General features: G+C 55.9%; 4 protein-coding genes across 5 annotated transcripts in view; 2 read left to right on the forward strand and 2 right to left on the reverse strand.

The window, feature by feature from the left end:
* Positions 1–2: 2 nt before the first annotated feature.
* Positions 3–750, forward strand: LOC117639552. Its single transcript, XM_034375337.1, has 3 exons — positions 3–231; positions 311–472; positions 550–750. Exons 1-3 carry the CDS (start codon positions 104–106, stop codon positions 659–661), a joined length of 402 nt encoding a protein of 133 aa, XP_034231228.1. The 5' UTR covers positions 3–103; the 3' UTR covers positions 662–750.
* Positions 751–942: 192 nt separating this feature from the next.
* Positions 943–3,585, reverse strand: LOC117639550 (tRNA-splicing ligase RtcB homolog). 2 transcript variants are annotated; one of them, XM_034375333.1, is made up of 11 exons: positions 3,430–3,585; positions 3,201–3,296; positions 2,909–3,104; positions 2,692–2,822; positions 2,486–2,612; positions 2,304–2,410; positions 2,043–2,202; positions 1,756–1,931; positions 1,540–1,674; positions 1,300–1,464; positions 985–1,212 (listed from the first exon to the last, which is right to left on the reverse strand). In XM_034375333.1, the coding sequence occupies exons 2-11, from the start codon at positions 3,294–3,296 to the stop codon at positions 985–987; spliced, it is 1,521 nt and encodes a 506-aa protein (XP_034231224.1). In that variant the 5' UTR covers positions 3,430–3,585. The 2 variants fall into 2 exon arrangements, with proteins under 2 accessions (XP_034231225.1, XP_034231224.1); XM_034375334.1 differs by lacking the exon at positions 3,430–3,585 and having other exon boundaries at positions 943–1,212.
* A 337-nt stretch (positions 3,586–3,922) lies between these two features.
* Positions 3,923–5,432, reverse strand: LOC117639551 (probable signal peptidase complex subunit 2). Its single transcript, XM_034375336.1, has 5 exons — positions 5,273–5,432; positions 4,890–4,955; positions 4,685–4,818; positions 4,443–4,604; positions 3,923–4,372 (listed from the first exon to the last, which is right to left on the reverse strand). Exons 1-5 carry the CDS (start codon positions 5,312–5,314, stop codon positions 4,186–4,188), a joined length of 591 nt encoding a protein of 196 aa, XP_034231227.1. The 5' UTR covers positions 5,315–5,432; the 3' UTR covers positions 3,923–4,185.
* A 108-nt stretch (positions 5,433–5,540) lies between these two features.
* LOC117639553 (protein spire) overlaps positions 5,541–18,086 on the forward strand; it is a 162,269-nt gene continuing 149,723 nt past the window's right edge. The window contains 1 exon segment of the mRNA XM_034375338.1: positions 5,541–5,994. Coding sequence (XP_034231229.1) covers positions 5,697–5,994 — 298 coding nt within the window. The 5' untranslated portion in view covers positions 5,541–5,696.

Here is an 18,086-nt window from a genome sequence, read left to right on the forward strand (position 1 = left end):
AGAAGGCGCGGCGTTCCTTCTGCTACAAACGAACATAACCTCCAAATTACGCAAAGGGAGACCCAGTATCTGACTCGAAGTTGAGGGTTATTTAGTCAGTAAAATGTCAGTTACGAAAAACAATGGCTTAATCAAACTAGTTCGGAAGCAAATCTCTGGTGGATTTGAAAAGAAAGAATCAATTTCAACGCCACAAGCAAGATTCGAAAAGCTTGGAACGATTTACTCGAGGCAAGGGATAGTTTGGGCCTGGAACCTGATCCTTTTCAAATGAGTTACCATTTCTGTTATTAATGTCTCTTGCTTCCAGGACTACGGGTTTAATAAAGAGTGGAGTTATTCCGTCTAGTGAAATCCCTATTTGGTATTCTCTTTACAAAACCTTTCCCCCAAAATATGAGCCCAAGTACAAGAGACCTCCACTTGAGGTAGAAGTGAAAGAAATTTACTATCCAGAAGATAAAAGGCGAGCGTAAGTAGAGATGCATTACAATTTCCAATTTACCTGGGCCAGGATGCAAAAGTACAAATTACGTGGATTGTTTTCAGATCAACAAAACAGTGGCCAGTTCTCAATTTGAACGGCACTACACCTGCTGAGAATGTTGAAAAACCTCAACATTCTGTTTCTGATCTTATTGCGGAAGCTGATTCATTGTAGGAATATGTAGATATTTGTTATGTATTTGATAGTTTTTTTTTTGTAATTATAATAATTAAGAAAACAATACATTGATCCAACAATTGTAATTTTGGTTTATTCTTGAAAACATCATTTTCATAACTCAACAACTTTCATTCCAATGAAAAAATTAAACCTATATATACAGAAATAAGCATTAACGTTGCATTTTAGTCAGGATAGAAGTAATGTCCACACAGAACAACCATATATCAAAATTGGATATAGAAAGAAAACAAAACAAAAACCATGAACAGATAGCATTTCATGATAAATCAAAATTAATATGTTACACATCTCCTTTAGCCTTTAATCACAGCAATTGGACGAAGTTTGATGCACTTCTTACTAATACCTGCAGCATGGCACGTATCTACAACATCAGTCACATTTTTGTAAGACTCTGGAGCCTCCTCCATCACCAGCTTCAATGATGCAACTCTAATTGAGATTCCCTGCTGTTCCAATTTTTTCAATACATCTGTGTAGTCCAAATTGCGTCTTGATTTGGCTCTAGACAATGCACGTCCCTGGAGCACAAAAGAAATAAGAAAAGTTCTGTTAAACTGTGTACATTTTAATGCAAAAGCAACAAACCTACATTTTAAAAAACTTACCGCTCCATGACAAGTGGATCCAAAGGTTTCTTGCATGCCTCGCTCAGTACCAGTGAGTACATAGCTGCAGGTTCCCATTGTTCCACCAATCAGCACAGGTTGGCCAGTTAATTGGTAATCTACTGGTATTAAGGGATGGTGGGGAGGGAATGCCCGAGTAGACCCCTGTAAAATAAGGCCACATTAGTAAGGCACACTCCTGGGGGTACAGGCAGCAACATTGAAAAACATGTTTGTTACCTTTCTATGCACTAGCAATGTTTTTTGTTTGCCATCTACTATGTGTTCTTCTACCTTAGCGATATTATGAGATACATCATAAATGACATGCATATCCAAATCATCCGGTGTCATGTGAAATTGCTTGGCAAATGCCTAGAGATAAAAATTGGGTATGAGACGTTAATCACTTTGCACAGGAACGTTTTAGCCAAGGAACAGTAGTCAAGACTGTACCTGTCTGGAGAGGAAGGTCATTGAGCTTCTATTGACCCAAGCAAAATTGGCTGCAGCAGCCATGGCCTTTAAATAATCTTGACCTTCGGGCGAGTTGATGCGAGCACAAGCCAACTGGCGGTCATTTGTGTTGATTTGGTCCCTCTTCATGGCTTTTTCCATCTGTACTAAGGCATCTACAAAATAAAAATCCAATGAAAGACAAAAAATTTATGGGATGATGAGGATGTAAAATTATCCTCCAGACAACAACTAAACAGAAAATGGCTAGGACATGTAGCCTGTACCTGTTGCGACTTGATGTCCAAAACCACGGCTTCCTGAATGAATCATCACACATACTTGTCCTTTGTCTTCAATACCCATTTTACTTGCTGCCCACTTGTCATAAATTTCATCTACAACTTGAATTTCAGCGTAGTGGTTACCTGCCCCAAGAGTGCCAAGCTGTAAAAATATTTTATATTAGAAATCCACTTTGGTTTAGAAATAATGTTTTACTCAAAGATTTAGCTTGCAGAGTTCTCAAAATGACATTGCATTTGTACCTGAGGCAAACCTCTCTTCTTTGCCCTAAGACTAACTTTAGATGGGTCAGCATTTAACATTCGTCCATACTCCTCACAGTGTTCCTTGTCCTCAGCCCAAATATAGCCTGGAACAACACAGAATTTAATCAAATTTTTAAAAGAACATGACACACATGATTGTTTGTGCAGTTGCCGCGTACCCTCTCGGAGTGACCAGTCCATCCCCATTTCTAACGCTTCCTCAAGATTTGTTGCAGTCATGGGTATAATTCCTTTTGAGCCAACGCCAACGGGAATGTGGTCAAACATACTCTGAGCAAGTTGTTCCTGCAAGGAAGGCACCATTGGCAACATTTCACAATCTGTCACAATTCACCAGAATTTGTCAATAACAGATTTTACTCACCTTCACCGGTTGGACGTCCTTTTCAAACAAATTTGTCCTCAAAAGACGAACTCCGCAGTTTATGTCAAAGCCCACTCCACCAGGCGATACAATTGACAAGGGATCATTCATGTCAAATGCTGCCATATTACCTGTGAGACCAGAAAAGGCAGAAGTTTAGTTTATTGCGGCACAATTTAAGTGTACGATTTCCAAATAAGAAAAGAGGAAAACATACCAATTGCAAATCCATACCCGGAATGAACATCGGGCAAACCAATTGAACGATGCACAATACCAGGTAGGGCAGCAACATTTGCAATTTGTTTCATTCCCGGAAGAAAGCCACCCACCATACCAGGTCGACAAGCATTGCGAAGCTCATCAAACATAAGTTTTTCGAGAGCCGAATTCACATAAAAGACTCCCTCCACCTAAAAATCATATACAGAGCGATGATGCAAAAACAAGTACTTGTTACAATCAGTTGACAGAAGAAAAGGAACCAAAATAAAGGAGACATTACATACATTCATATTCGGCTGAAATCCTTTCTTAATCCTCCATGAGTTGTCATCAATTCTCTCGAGGAATTTAAGCTCATCATTGTACTCCCTCACCACCATCTGAAAAATACAAGTCGTGTTGACAAGAGAAGATTGTGGTTATGTTGCGACCGGTGTTTACAATGAACGAATCGCAGCTGTCGGTAATACGTGTAAAATGAACTGACAAAATTCGGAAACATTAGTCACTCACTTTTAAGCACGCAAATGTATCAAGTCAAATCCTGACTCGAATGAAGGACCAAAAAGAATGAATGAATGTTGATCGCAGCCTCCGCCGCCAGCAAGACAAATGAAGGCAGCACGCACTGCACTTTATCAAAACGCCGTCGAGGTAGGCAACCCAACTAACGTTGCTGCAAGATTGGTAGTGTACCCGCAAGGGGCTTTAACCAATGCTGCTGTCAGTTTCGATCCAAGTTACTCTTTTTTGAAAACAGTGCAAGTTCAGCGAGTTTCGTGTTAATTGTACGAGTATTTTCGTGAGTGAGGGATAAAGTAGTAGGAGTTTAAAAGTCTTAGGGACAAATTTGGAACACCATTGTTTTTATTCTTTTTCAAAACCACTTTTTGAAAAAAAGGAACACATAAAAACGACTAAAGAAAATCCCAACAGAACCTACCAACAAAATGGGCAACAGGATGGAGTTCAGGAAAAATGTGAAAAATAAGAAAGCATTCCTAGAAATTTTTAGCCTTGACAGTAGAATTATATTTTTTCCCAAAGTGCAGTGGGAACACTGTAAGAAATTTTTTAAAATGATTCTTAGATAAGATCTATGGACAATCCTTTCAAACAGGACTTACAACACAACACAAAATCACAACTAGAAGACAAGTCCACTTCTTGAACACACAAAGACACAATTGAGAGGAATGGTTAAAATACTCTTGATGAATGGAGAGAGAGAGATAATGAGTAAATCACTTTAATTTAAGACCAGTGCTTTCATTTATCTTTCTTTTCTTTTAACAAACTATCATGAAGTTTGCAAATCTCTGGTTCAAGTAAGTCATACAGTAAAACTCCATCCTCGTCAAAAAAGTTGGCAACCGATTTTATGAAGCTGGCATCTCTCTTGGTCTTCCCCTTTCCATAATAAACGGTGAAGTCCAGGTGGTACTTGTCATCAAACCTGAAAAGATGACTTGTTTACAAGAAGTTTCCAGGGAAACAGATCGAATAAACTTTACCAAACTACTTACTTATTAAGATAAGAGCTAACTTCCCATTTGTTGTCTGGATTGAAGCCAGCAGGGTCCTTCTGAATAGCTATGATAAATATGCCCTTTTCCTTATATGTTGTATAAAGGGTGAGAAGACCCATAAATGCAAAGTAAGTTGAGACACAGATAATAAGAATTGGCCTGTTCGAAGAAAAATTTAATTAATGAAATACATCTTCAGCTAAGATAACTTTGAATACGTAAGATTCAACATTACTTACTTGGATTTAGGGAAAGGATAGACGTAATCATATCCGAGGGCAAATAGAGCCACAGAGACTGCAATACTGCACATCACCAACCTGCCATCCATAAGGCCAAAGTTTTCCTGATAGTTGTACTTCTTTATGAGAACCTGGAGAGGAAAGGATGTTTTAAAATTCATCGAACAGGCTCATTAAAACAGCACTAAGTAGTTATGCTTACCTCTTTCACAGCATCGTCAAGGGCATTCTTTACAGCAGCGCCATCCCATTTGTTCACTTTGAAAAACTGAAAATGAAAGGAAAGTTAGTAACTTGAATGGACATTTGGAGGCGGTGTTGGTGGCCGTAATTCCGGGGGGACCTGCTGACGCGAGGAAAGATGTAAAAACATAAGTAGGAGGATTCAATGAAAATACAGGGAACTAGAGGCTTATGACATTCATTTTAAAATAGTGAACAGCGCAGGTTCTGCATTAAAGGTCTGTGTGTACGTCACGCGAGGTTATGTCTTCACGACACATATTGGCCGAAAACAATGCACATCAGCACTACTTCTCGGGCATGTAAAGACCGATAAACGCTTACTGCTCAAGAAACACTTACCGGCTTCTCATCTTCCCCTTTCTCTGTGTTGTTTCCAGCCATTTCAGCTAATTTTGGCACCGGTGACGTTGAATCAACTTCAGGCCAGGCAGAAACGAAACCAAATCTTTGTTTTGCAGGGGACCGCTGCACAGGATGGCAAATTTCGCCGTCACTTTTGAAACTGTAGTTCACCTTTGCTGGGTATGACAAATTTGTAGCGGCTTGCGCGCGCTCTGGCGGCGACTCGGCGAACCGCGCGGCTGGCAACCGCCGGCGAACGCGAGAACCAAAACAAGTGGCGAGGGGGGCAGTTTGGCTCAGACCGTTCTCGAGGCACGTTCGCGCTGCGCCCCGCGCCGCTCTGTTCCACGACGTTCGTGAGTGTGTGATGTGATCGCCGTCGTCTCTGGTCGCGACGACACCGAGTGAGAGAGTGACAGTGATGGCGTCCGACGTGTCGGTGACGGCCAAGCCGGCCAAGCCAGTGAAGCAAGTGATACGCAAGTGCACCTTGGATGACAACGGGTGCGTGTCGCTGCTGGATATCCTGCACTCGTTCAACGCGCCGATCAATGAGGAGCACGCCTGGGCGCTGTGCTTCCAGTGTGCCGTGTGCTTCAAGGCTGCCGTGGAGAGCGACAAGAACAAGTGTGTGCTAGTGGATTCTGTGGATCAAGTGTTTGTGAGCAAGGAAGGCACCGTGCACCCCAAGACGGTGCTCGGCACGCCGGAGAATGCAGGTAAGCAGAAGTGTCGTCCGCTGTCGCGCTGTGTTTATTGGCGGGCAGAGGTTAGGAGTCGGTCCTTATCAGCTGTCCGGCGACCGCGGTCGCGATGCGACTCACACGGACGGCGCAGCATGGCACGTCAAGTCGCGGTCAGCTGTCGCGGCTGTTGTCATTTCGAAAATTTGGCGACAGCGTCAGTAGCGACTCGTCGTACGTACGAGGTTGCGACTCGGGGTCGTCCGCCCCCCTCCCCCTCCTTCGGCCCCGCCAGCCAATGAGAGCGCCTCGTTTGAACGAGTCCGCGGATCTGACGTTCATCTTGGCGCTACACCGCGCGGGGCGGATCGGGCGCGTCTGTCTCTCTCGCACGCACTACGCCACTGCGAGTGTGGGACGACCGTGGTGACCATGATCGACTGACCACTCCTGGCAGCTCATGAACGTATCGCAGTGCACCTGCCTGTCATGAACAGCTGTGCGCGCCCTGCGCTGCTCCTCCGGGCCTCGGCCTCCGCTTCGTGCGAGCTCGCGGCGCTGGGCACGCAGGCTTTCGTCGCTCTGTCTCTCTCGCACTCACGGGGCGTGTCGCGAGGGCGCGAGAGAGACGAGGGTGACAAGGCGAAGCGTGCACGTTGCATCGGGACGAGAGTATGGACTCGCGGACGCCACGGCCATGCCATGACTGCAGACTGATTCCGAGGGTCCTTCTCGTCGCTGTCTCTCTCGCACTCGTGGCGCGTCCCCTATAGGTGCGAGAGAGACAGAGCGACGGAAACGACTCTCGGAATCAGAATGCCGAATGCTGTCCTAGGCCAGGGCCGGCCGGCCCATGCGCGGGCCCATGCCGATAAATGGGAGTAGGGGAAGTCCCAAGATAAGGGTTGCCGAGATTACGGCGCACGGCCGCATGGCTGGGCTTCGGCTGCTTCGGCGGACCGATGCGCTGTCTCCCTCTAATCTGATGACGGGGCGGGGCGGGGCGGGGCGGGGCGGGGCGGTGACACGCCCTACACGGCACGGCCGCCTGCCGTGAACCCTCGGCTCAGTGCGCCCATCCCTCGTCGTCTCGGTTGGGAATGAGCTGCGCCCTCTGCGGACTGATTCCGAGAGTCGTTTTAGTCGCTCTGTCTCCCTCGCACCTGCACGGTACGCCCCGTGAGTGCGAGATACAGAGCGACGAGAGAGACTCTCGGAATCAGTCCGCAGAGGGCGCGAGACCGCTGTTGGCAGTGTAGGGAGAAGAAACGGAGATACAGGCACCAAAAAAAGGTCTGACTTAGAAAATTGAGGGCAATGAATTTTCGGCGGGTGGCATAAAGTGCGTCCGCTGCCCCCCTTTTTTTTGCCCCGTTTGCCACCTCGCTGCCGGCCGCTCTTTTCACCTGTGCGTCGGTCCAGCAGACTGATTCCGAGTGTCGTTTTCGTCGCTCTGTCTCTCTCGCACTCATGGGGCGTCCCGTGCAGGAGCGAGAGAGACAGAGCGGCGAAAACGACTCCTCGGAATCAGTCTGCCGGCGTCCAGGCCGTCCCCCCAGGTCCCGTTTAAAAATGATCTTGCCCGAAATCGTGCCGGATGACGGCAGGATTTCGGGCATGCCCGGCCGGCACGCCCGAAATCCGCCCCGAACCAGGAGTCCGGGCTTGCCGAAAAATGGTCATTTTGTTGGAAAACAAACCGATTTTCGGCAATGCCGGACGCTTGCCGGGCATGCCGAAAACGTGCCGAACCGTCCCTCCCATTAAGCTGCAGGGGAGGGGGAGGTACCTGGATGGCGGTGCCCATTCAGTCTCGCACACAGGCACACTCGTACACACACAGGCTCACATTTACACACTCGTCACATACACACACACGTACACAGAACGCTGAAGGAGAAACACTGGTTAGTATTGGAACCCAGGACGACCGTCTTTGTGGACCGAGACGCTGCCAACTGCACCACGGAGGAGACCTGGGGAGGAGGCCTCAGGCTCCCGATGCCTTCCAGCGAGCTCGCTCGACCCCGAGCGGCACTGGAGGGGGCGGGGGAGACACGCTGCTGGGGGAGGAGCGCGCGGCGAGCCCTGTGTCTTGACGAATACGTAACCCCCGCGAGACTCTTGGGTTACTCGCGGGGAGCCCCTCGACTTTTGGACAAGTTGCGTGGGTTGAACTGGGCACTTGGATCTAACAACAGACTTAGTGGACGTGAGCGTAGGTACTGGAGCACTGCGTGTGGTAGTCAACCCGGGGATCCAGGCCCACTGGAAACCCAGGTCTGAGGCTCCCAAACCCGGTTATTGGGGTGCTGGCTCTTACACGCAAACCCGGTTCTTCGCTTCCTTATAATCCACGTACTCGAAGTACCCTTGCCCTGCGGCTCATTTTATTGAGAGCCCTATAGACTAGGATGCAAGCTACAGTTACTGCTAAGGCTGTTAAGCATCAGAAGCTCAACGGATTCAACTGCATTCATTCAAGTACCCGTATCAAAGTGTTCAATTTGATTGTAGATTTGTTCAGTCAAAGAATTCAAAATTGTCCTACAAACATCTCGTTTGCACGGAATTTTCTAATTTTTCACGCCGGTTTTGATAGACTTGGTACTTAAGAGAGAATTTCATTATTTTAACTTTTCAATTTTGTACGCAGGTCAAAGACATTAACTTGACACTTCTTTGATTAGGGTCTCGATGCGGGGCATGCCCGGACATGAACGGAATCAGGCCCAAAAGGCACTGACGCCCGAAAATTGCGGGCAAGCGGCGGGTCGCAAGTACGTTTCCGGCCGCCCGCCACCGCGGGGCTCATTTCGGGCTTGCCGCGTCCGGCGGCCGGTGTGATTTCGTCGCTTGCCGCGCATATGGGCATCGTGCAGGGCAGCCGGACAGCGGCGAAAAATCTCGAATCATTCGACCCGCATTCCGGCCGTCTTTTTTAACAGGTAGGGTGGGGGCCGTCGCTAAGCAGTTGTGCCTCGGCCATTCATGCTTATCACGTCGTTACGTCAAATCGACCTGCTTGCTTCCTCGTCGGTTTGTTTGACCGGCCAATCGGCAAATCCATTTTCGGAAACGGGGTCGCCCGGCCGGCCGGGCCTATGTGTGCACTGCGTTAGCTCTGGTGTGCGGTGGGACTGGGCAGGGCAGGGCAGGGCTAGGCAGGGACTGGGCCTTCAGACCGCAGCATTGCCTTGGCGGCCTGGAGCGAGGGACTAGCGAGGGCCGCTGGAGTCAGGTGGTCTGGATACGATATGATTAAGATTAGTCTTGCCACCTCCGCCCCTTCCGGCTCCCCGCTGCGCCGCGGTCCCTCGGCTGCCTTTCCTCGGGGGCCGTCCGGAAACTCGCTCGAGGGTCCGGTGAAAAGAAAGGAGTGCGTTTGAGCCACGGCTGATTTACCACCTGCAGCAAATGTTGGCGCTTGACCTCGCTTACGGACACCCCCTTGGCGTCCACGTCCCGGATTTTGCCGCTAATTTACGGACCGCCGCTCCGAGCGGCTCAAAGGCACGCCGGCCGGCCCTTGGTCAGGCCGGACCCAAGGTCCTTGCGCCGCCAAGGACAAAAAGAAAGCAACAACACAAAGCAGCAACAAGAAAAGCAAACTGCACTTGATCTTGAGCGGCCCGGCCGCCCGATGTCGTTTTGCACACGGCGAGTCGGCCCTCTGCTTGTTGGCGGCGGGGCGGCACAGTGGGCCGGTGGAGGCGGCCAAAACTCTAGACGCGTTTTGAGCTCCAGAGTCGCTAAACAAGCCTCGAACCGAGCGTGTGACCCCACCAATGGGATCCTCGTTCGGAGGGCAATCCTTTGGTGGGGCACACGTTCGATTCGAGTCCCATTTAGCGACTCTGCAACTCAAAACGCGTCTAGAGTTTTGGCCGCCTCCACCGGCCTTCTGGCCCACTGTGGGCGGGGCGGGGCGGGGGCCGGAACATCCTGGACACACAGTCCTGGACATGGCGGGGCGAGGCGGGGCGGGTGTGGTAGGTCACGGCGCGGCGGTCGTCCTATGCAACACTTTTCCCCTTCATCCCTCGTTGGCGGCGACTCGGAGCGGAACCAAAGACGCCCTTTGGTGCCTTGGGTGCCTTGGGTGCGCGGCCGGGCAGGCCTTGCAGTGCAGGGCGCACTGCCCCCTCCACTGCCGGCACTCCAGGCCGTCTCCAGGTCCAGGATGACAGGACAGGTGCAGTCTGCCCATTGTTCGACTCGCCTGTGTAGTATCGTCGTATCGCTCGTCGGTCCCCCACCCGCACTGCAGACTGATTCCGAAAACGTTCTCATCGTCCTGTCTCGCTCGCACCAATGGGGCATTCCCTATAGGTGAGAGAGAGAGAGAGAGAGAGAGAGAGAGAGAGAGAGAGAGAGAGAGAGAGAGAGAGAGAGAGAGAGAGAGAGAGAGAGAGAGAGACGAATACGACTCTCGGAATCAGTCTGCTGCACTGCTGCACTGCCTATAAACTTGCACGCGCCGCCTCCCGACCGACAGACCGCAAAAGCTGGAAAAGTGAGGAAAAACCATGAAATTTCAGAGCAGCTTGGTATTTTGATGCTGTTCACTGGGCGAATTGTTGGCAGTGTGGTTACTAGTTCGGTTTGGCCGAAGAGGCCCGCACCGAAGTGAGTCGTCATCCTCGATCGGAACACGGAGGAAAAGGTGGCGGCCCGGCGCACCGGCAGAGCGCAGCTGGTGCAAGGGTTCGGTGTGAATGTGTGCGTGAGTGTATGTGTGTGTGTGTGTGTGTGTGTGTGTGTGTGTGTGTGTGTGTGTGTGTGTGTGTGTTGTATGTATGTATGTGTATGTATGTGTGTGAGTGTGTGAGTGTGTGTGGCCGAAAAGAAGCAAGGGCCTCGTGCGGCGCGCGGCCACATCCTGGCCGTGGGAAACGGAGTCCCCCCTCGCCGTGCCGCCATGCCATGCGGCCATGCGCATCGGCAAAATGCCGTCATGTAGAAAGGGAGCTGGTTTGGACGCGGGCGTTCCAGCAGCGGCTTCGGCCAAGGCGTTCCAGCAGCGGCTTCGGCCAAGGCGTTCCAGCAGCGGCTTAGGCCAAGGCGTTCCAGCAGCCGCTTAGGCCAAGGCGTTCCAGCAGCGGCTTGGGGCGTTCCAGTCTGGCAGCTGGGGCGTTCCAGCAGCGGCAGCTCGGGCGTTCCGTCGCGACTGGGGCGTTCCAGCCCTGCAGCACGGGCGTTCCATTGCGTCTTGGGGCGTTCCAGCGGCACTTTTGGCCGCCTCGACGTGTTATTTCGGTCCGCAGGAAGCGGTGCCGGTGCGTGGGCGTGGTGCCGCACCTCCGCCCGGCGTCCCGGCGTCTGCATGCGAGGCTGCGAGGCTGCGAGGCGTTATAGCACGGAGGCACGGTGCCGTGGCGGCCTGGCGGGGCCGCCTGGCGGTCGGTATGGGGGCCAGTCGGGGCCACTGCGACGGGCCGACGGGCCCCACCGGCTGGACCGCTGCCTCCTCGCCGCCTTGCCCCGCGCACGGCGCGCACGATGAATATGGATCAGTTTGCGCCCCCGGGCTGCACGCCGCGCCGCGCCGCGCCATTGTCGTGATGGTGCTCTTCTTCTCCAAGCTCGCCCGCTGGGTGCCGACGCTGTCTCGGCGCCGTCTCGGCGGTCCCGCTGGGTCCGCGGCGTCCGCGCCGTGGTCTAGCCTCGTCCGCCAATGCGCGCCGCTCTGCCCGCCACTGCCACACTGTGCGAACGGCCCGAAGGCGAGGCCTGGCGAGGCCCCCCGCCGCGCCATAGGGTGACACCTTAATCAGCTCGATTCAACCCCGCGCCTCTCCACACACACACGCTCACGCGCGCGCGCACACACACACACACACACACACCAACACACACTTACGCACGCACGCGTGCGCCCACGGAGAGAAAGGCGCGTGCTTTTGTTTGGCGGAGGTAGCGGGTTCAAACACCCGGATGTGAGTGATTTTTACTTTGAGTGATTGGCGCGGTCGCCGCGGGGTGGCGCTGCTGTGTTCCTGGTGACGCGTGCGCCGCGGTGGTCGCGGACGGCGTGTCGCGGTCCGGGAGGCTTCCTATGTCGCCGTGCTGGCGTTGGCCTTTGGAGGGCTCGGGGCCGAGGCGAGGCGGGTCTCGATCGGTCCGTATGGCTCGCCATGGCGTGGCGAGGCAGACGGAGCAACAGCCAAAAACAGCCCCCAGCGGTGGGGGGCGCGGCGGGGGGTGGCGCCCGACGCCCCGAGCCGCCCCCGCCCCGCTCGGGGATCGATATCAGCTGCAGGGCCGCCCCCTCGCGGAGCCCCCGCGACGTACACCCCCCCCCCTTTCTCTGCCCCGCCTCGGCCCTGCCTCGGCCCTGCCCCACGCTGCCCTTGCGGGACGGGGATGGCGCGGTGCTCCACTTTCGGAGGCTGGCGAAAGTGGGGGTGCTGCTTCCGCCGGCGGTGGGGCTCGAACCCCACTGAGAATCCAAACGCTTTGAGTATAGCGTCAATTGGTGCAATGCAAAAGCATTGCGCTTGAAATGCAATGCTCCCCATTCCCATGCATTAGCATTGGGCATTTTTCGGGACGCATTGCACGTAAGTTGCAATATGGCTATGGCATTGCACGTTTGGCGCGATATCTCAGCTGCATTGCACCATACGTGCTATACTCATAGCGTTTGGAATCTCAGTGCCGGGACTGGCAGGCAGCAGACTGAGAGTCTGTCTCTCTCGCACCCTCACGGTACGCCCGATGAGTGCTGCGAGAGAGGCAGGGCGACGAGAACGACTCTCAGTCTGCTGGCGGGCCGGCTGGGGCCCACGCCGCGGGGCCGCGGTCGTTTTCGCCGCGGTTTGGCGGAGCTTCGCGCCAAAGCGGCGGAGCGGGCCGCGAGGCGCGAGGTGAGTCAGACTGCCGGCCGAGGCGGCGAGGCGCTGGCGGGGGCACTGCCAGGGACACACATGGCCAGCCCGTTGATCCATATCGGCCTGGCTGCTGGGACTCCAGGACTCGGAAGGAGGTTACGGGGGAGGGGGCAGTGCCAAGGGCCGCCGCGGGGGACGCGGCACGCCAGCGCGCCAGCACGCACGCCGGGGAAAAGTCTCGCACGACGCGGGGATATTTCCCCGCCGCCGAGAATCGCGTGCGGCGTGTCCACCTGCGTCGTCCACGCGACCCTGACCCCGCGGCCCCGCCCCGCCCCGCCCCACCCCACGCCGCCCTCCCACGGCCCAGCCCAGCGCCTCCACCGCCGTCTCCACCGTCACTCTTTCCACCGCATTTTCCACTCTCGCGTCTGCTCTTCCTTTCCACTCTCCCCGTGTCTTTTTCTCTCCCCTTTTCCACTCTTGTCCACATCTTTTAACCTTTTTCCTTGCCTTTCTTCTTCTATCCCCGTCCTTCTCTTTGCCCGGCCCTTTCCACTCGCACCTCTGTTTTTTCCACCCATCGCAAGGGGTCAGTCATTACACGTTCTGCCTCAACCTCACTCACAGTCACTCAGATTTAGACTGAGCCCGCGATGGCGAGGCAAACTTCTGTAATCGGCTGCTAAAAGCATGACTAACTTACGGGGAAACTAGCACCTGCATATCCACTCACTATGCACTCCATTGTAAATAATTTTAGTCAGTGGCGGACTCCTCGCTTTGCACCCACTGCCGCCACGCCTCGCCACTTCACTCGCTGATCCTCTCCATCCACTGCTCTTTGATCCCCTTGCACCGAGCAGCACCGCTATCGATCACGGTGTGGCACGGCGTGGCATGGCGTGGCATGGCACGGCATGGCGTGGCATGGCACGGCACGGCACGGCACGGCACGGCGCCGTGGGCCCTGGCGTTGCCTGGCGTGCAGTGCAGGCGAAGCGGGCCTGCAGCGAGCTGTGCGCCCCGCTTTTCTTCTTGTTTCCCTCGAGCTTCGCCCCTATTCTCCACGTTCCGTTTTCCGATTGGCGTTTCCCCGCGGCCGGATGACGTCATTGCCGTGTGCAGGCAGAGTGTGGCGTCATGACGTCATGACGGGGACGGGCGGCGGTTATTGTTCACGACGATATCGGGCCCTGCCCGCCGGGCTCGGCCGGCCTGGGCGAGCAGCCTGAGCAGCTCGGAGTGGCTTCCGAAGCTTCCTGGGACTATTGTTTTGTCGTGGGGTGAGAGGGGAGGGGGTCGAGGGCGCCTGGCGTGGCGGGGCGTGGCGTGGCGTGGCGTGGCGTGGCGTGGCGTGGTGGGGCGTGGCGTGGCGTGGCGTGGCGTGGCGTGGCGTGGCGTGGTGGGGCGTGGTGGGGCGTGGCGGGGCGTGGCGGGGCGTGGCGGGGCGTGGCGGGAGACGGAAGCCCTATTACAGGGAGGGGATCGCGTGGCTCGCCGCACTGCGCTTTTTCCCACCCTTCGAACTCCCCCTCACTTTTCACGCAATTGATCTCGCCTCGCTCATCTGTGCAGTCTCGAAAAAACAAAACAAAACAACCACATGAACGGAAATACGAGACGCGACTTTTACGAAACGACGCGACAAACTATGTTTTATTTGCCATTGCACGCGGATTTGTGCCGCGTGGTCAGTGCGTGAGTGTGTTTCGCCACATTGTTTTGCAGGTGTGTGTGTGTGTGTGTGTGTGTGTATCTGTGTGTGTATCTGTGTGTGTGTGTGTGTGTGTGTGTGTGTGTGTATCTGTGTGTGTGTATCTGTGTGTGTCTGTCTGTGTCTGTCTGTGTCTGTCTGTGTGTGCGTTGTGTCCTGTCTCTCCCACAATCCCGCGTGCGTATACAAGACGGCGCGGATCGTAGGAGGGCGCACTGTGTGTGAACTGTGAACGTGTCCCGGTGTCGTTCGCCTTCGCCGCCCCCCGCACCGTCGCCCTGGCCAACGAATCCAGCAAGGTGTCTCTCTCTTTCCCCGTTCGCTTCTACGCTGCACGCCGGACGCGCTATCCCATTGGCGCGGCTTTATCAACCCGTTGCCTAACTGGCCTAGCGCTGGCGACGGGCGCTCTGGAGCGAGACCGATTCCGAGAGTCGTTTTCGTCGCTCCGTCTCTCTCGCACTCGTTGGGAGCGCCCTGCGAGTGCGAGAGAGACGGAGCGACGAAAGCGGCTCGCGGAATGAGTCTGCTGGACGTGTGGGCGCTGACGAACGTGTCCTCCACCTGTTGGGACGCGGCCCGCACCGCGAGCAACCGCGAGGTGGTCCGGGCCCCCGGCCACTGGGCCAATGATCTGCCGTGTGTCTCTCCCACTCGTGGGGATCTCGTAAGGGTGCGAGAGAGACAAAGTGACTAGCCACTATTTTGGACCGCACGCGCTGGTGTTTTGAGCTCCAGAGTCACTAAGTAGGACTCGAACCAAACGTGTGACCCCACCAATGGATTCCTCGTTTGAGCAATCCATTGGTGCGGTTACACGCTCGGTTCGAGGCCCGTTTAGCGACTCTGGAGCTCAAAACGCGTCTAGAAGTTTTGCCGCCTCTACCGGTCTTCTGGCCCACTGTGCTCTGCCGTGGCTGTGCTTGGTGTGCCGCACGCCGAAGGCACGCCGCCGTCTCTTTGGCTGCAGCGCTGCAGCGATCCATTCACGGAGATAAGCCCTTCGCCGCCCCGCCCTCCCCTCCCCTGACCTTGACATAGGCGGGGCAGGCCGGGCCACAGTGGGCCAGAAGACCGGCGCAGTCGGCCAAACCTCTAGACGCGTTTTGAGCTCCAGAGTCGCTAAATGGGACTCGAAACGACCGTGTGACCCCACCAATGGATTGCTCTCCGAACGAGGAACCCATTGATGGGGTCACACGTTCGGTTCGAGTCCTGTTCAGCGACTCTGGAGCTCAAAACGCGTGTAGAGTTTTGGCCGCCTCCGCCGGTCTTCTGGCCCACTGTGCGGGCCGGGCCGTGCCGGCCGTGCCGCCAGGGCGGCGGAAGGCAGAAACCGGCCCCGCTGCGGGCTGCACCGCGCTGCACCGCGGACCTCGGCGTCGCCACCACACTGCACACCGATTCCGAGAGTCGTCTTCGTCGCTGTGTCCCTCTCGCACCTGCGCGGAACGCCCCACGAGTGCGAAGGGAGACAGGGCGACGAAGACGACTCTCGGAATCGGTCTGCTGTGCCGCCGGGCCGCAAAAAGACAGCCAGGCATTCGTTTGTGCCTCCGACGTCGCCGGCGTCACCCGTCGCACTGCCGCCGCCTGCAGCACGCTGATCCCGCGAGTCGGTCTCGTCGCTCTGTCTCTCTCACACCTATACGGGACGCCCCGTGAGTGCGAGAGAGACAGAGCGACGAGGAGGACTCCGGAGGGTCCGCGAGGGACAGGGACGACGCGTCGCGACGCACGGAGGGTCGCGGTTGCTCGGCTGGCACACCGTGGCACGCGCTGCCCGGCTTTCACCCGTTGGGCCGTATCCACCCGTCGCAACTCTGTGCCCTTTTTTAGGCGCGCAGGTGGAGGCGTCTCCCTACGCGGCGCCCTTGCTGCCTCCAAGGGACTCCGGACTACTCTGTAGACTGATTCCGAGAGTCGTCCTTCGTCGCTCTGTCTCTCTCGCACCTGTACGGGACGCCCCGTGAGTGCGAGAGAGACAGAGCGACGAACCTCGGAATCAACCTGCTGCGGACTACTTTGTGCGCGCTGGTGTATGGATGGACGCGAGGATGTCACCGACTGCCGCCTGCTGACTGGGTGACCCTGTTTGGTAGCGAATGGTACTGCACCGACGGCGACGCGGCGACGCGGACGCCGTCATGTAGGGAGGTGCTAAACGACGCCGGCCTGCTGCAGGCCATCACGCGTGCCGATCTAGGCCTGCGCATGCCCATCACTTAGGCCCCCCGCCCCGCCCCGCCCCGCCCCGCCCCGCCCGCCCCGCGCCCGCGCCGCACCCCCCGCCCCCGCCCCGCCCGCCCACCGCCCACCTCGCCCCGCCGCCCGCCCGCCCCGCCCCGCCCCGCCCCGCCCCGCCCAGCGCGCCGCGGCTCGCACCTGAGTGGCCCTGCGGCCCTCCGGCCCGCCACAAAAGGTTGTATCATTCGGTCCCGTTAACGCCGATAAACATTTTTCGTCGGCCGGCCCTTGGCTGCCCGTGGCCCGCCCTTCGGTGGAGCGCGAAGGGTGAAGGGCGAAGGGGCCGCGGACTAGAACGCGGCCGGCACCTGCCTGCCGGTGCAGCAGGCTCATTCCGGACTGTGGGCTCGTCGCTCTGTCTCTCTCGCACTCATAGGGTGTGCCGCAGGGATGCGAGAGAAACAGCGACAAAATAGTGTGAGGAATCGCCCTACAGGCCTGAGCCTGGCAGGCAGTGGGCCAGAAGACCGGTGGAGGCGGCCGAAATCCCGGACGCGTTTTGAGCTCCAGAGTCGCTCAGTGGGACTCGAACCGAACGTGTGACCCCACCAATGGATTGCTCTCCGAACGAGGAATCTATTGGTGGGGTCACACATTCCGGTCGAGGCCTGTTTAGCGACTCTGGAGCTCGAAACGCGTCTAGAGTTTTGGCCGCCTGCGCCGGCCCTGTGGCCCACTGTGCGCCCGTGCCAGTTCCTACCTGCTGGCTGCTTTCGGGAGTCCCGAAGCAACTACCCCGTGCTATGCTGCGTCGCCGTGCCTCGAGTCCCCAAGGCTCGGCCCACGGGGTCGGCTGGAGTGTCCCATAGTCCCAGAGGCGCGGGGTGGCGGGGGCGCGGGGCCTCGGGGGGCCTGAGCGACCGACCGATCAGGCAGTACTCTGTGGCCCAGTGCCGCCGAGGAGTGCCTGCATGCAGCCGAGCCGGTGCCGGTGCTGGCAGACTGATTCCGAGCGGGTGTCTCTCCCTCTCTCTCGCACCGGTGTGGCGTCGCGCACGGGAGCGAGAGAGACAGACAGAGACACGAGGCCGGCATTGCGCGCGGGCCGGATCCTCTTCCCAGCCGAGGAGGGCCGGGCCTGCCTGCCTGCCCTGCCTATATAGCCAGCCGGGCAACCGGCCGCCCAGCCGGTTTTGGCTGGGCAATCCAGCCTTCCAGCCTGCCAGCCGGGACGCCGGCACTGCCCCGCAGAAGTCCCGCGCTCACACACACACACACACACACACACACACACACACACACACACACACACACACACACACACACACACACACACACACTCACACACTCACACACGCCGGTGGAATCCACATCGCTGGCCGCGAGATACC

The sequence above is a fragment of the Thrips palmi genome, unplaced genomic scaffold (assembly GCF_012932325.1).
Source record: "Thrips palmi isolate BJ-2018 unplaced genomic scaffold, TpBJ-2018v1 HiC_scaffold_11, whole genome shotgun sequence".
Classification (NCBI taxonomy): domain Eukaryota; kingdom Metazoa; phylum Arthropoda; class Insecta; order Thysanoptera; family Thripidae; genus Thrips; species Thrips palmi.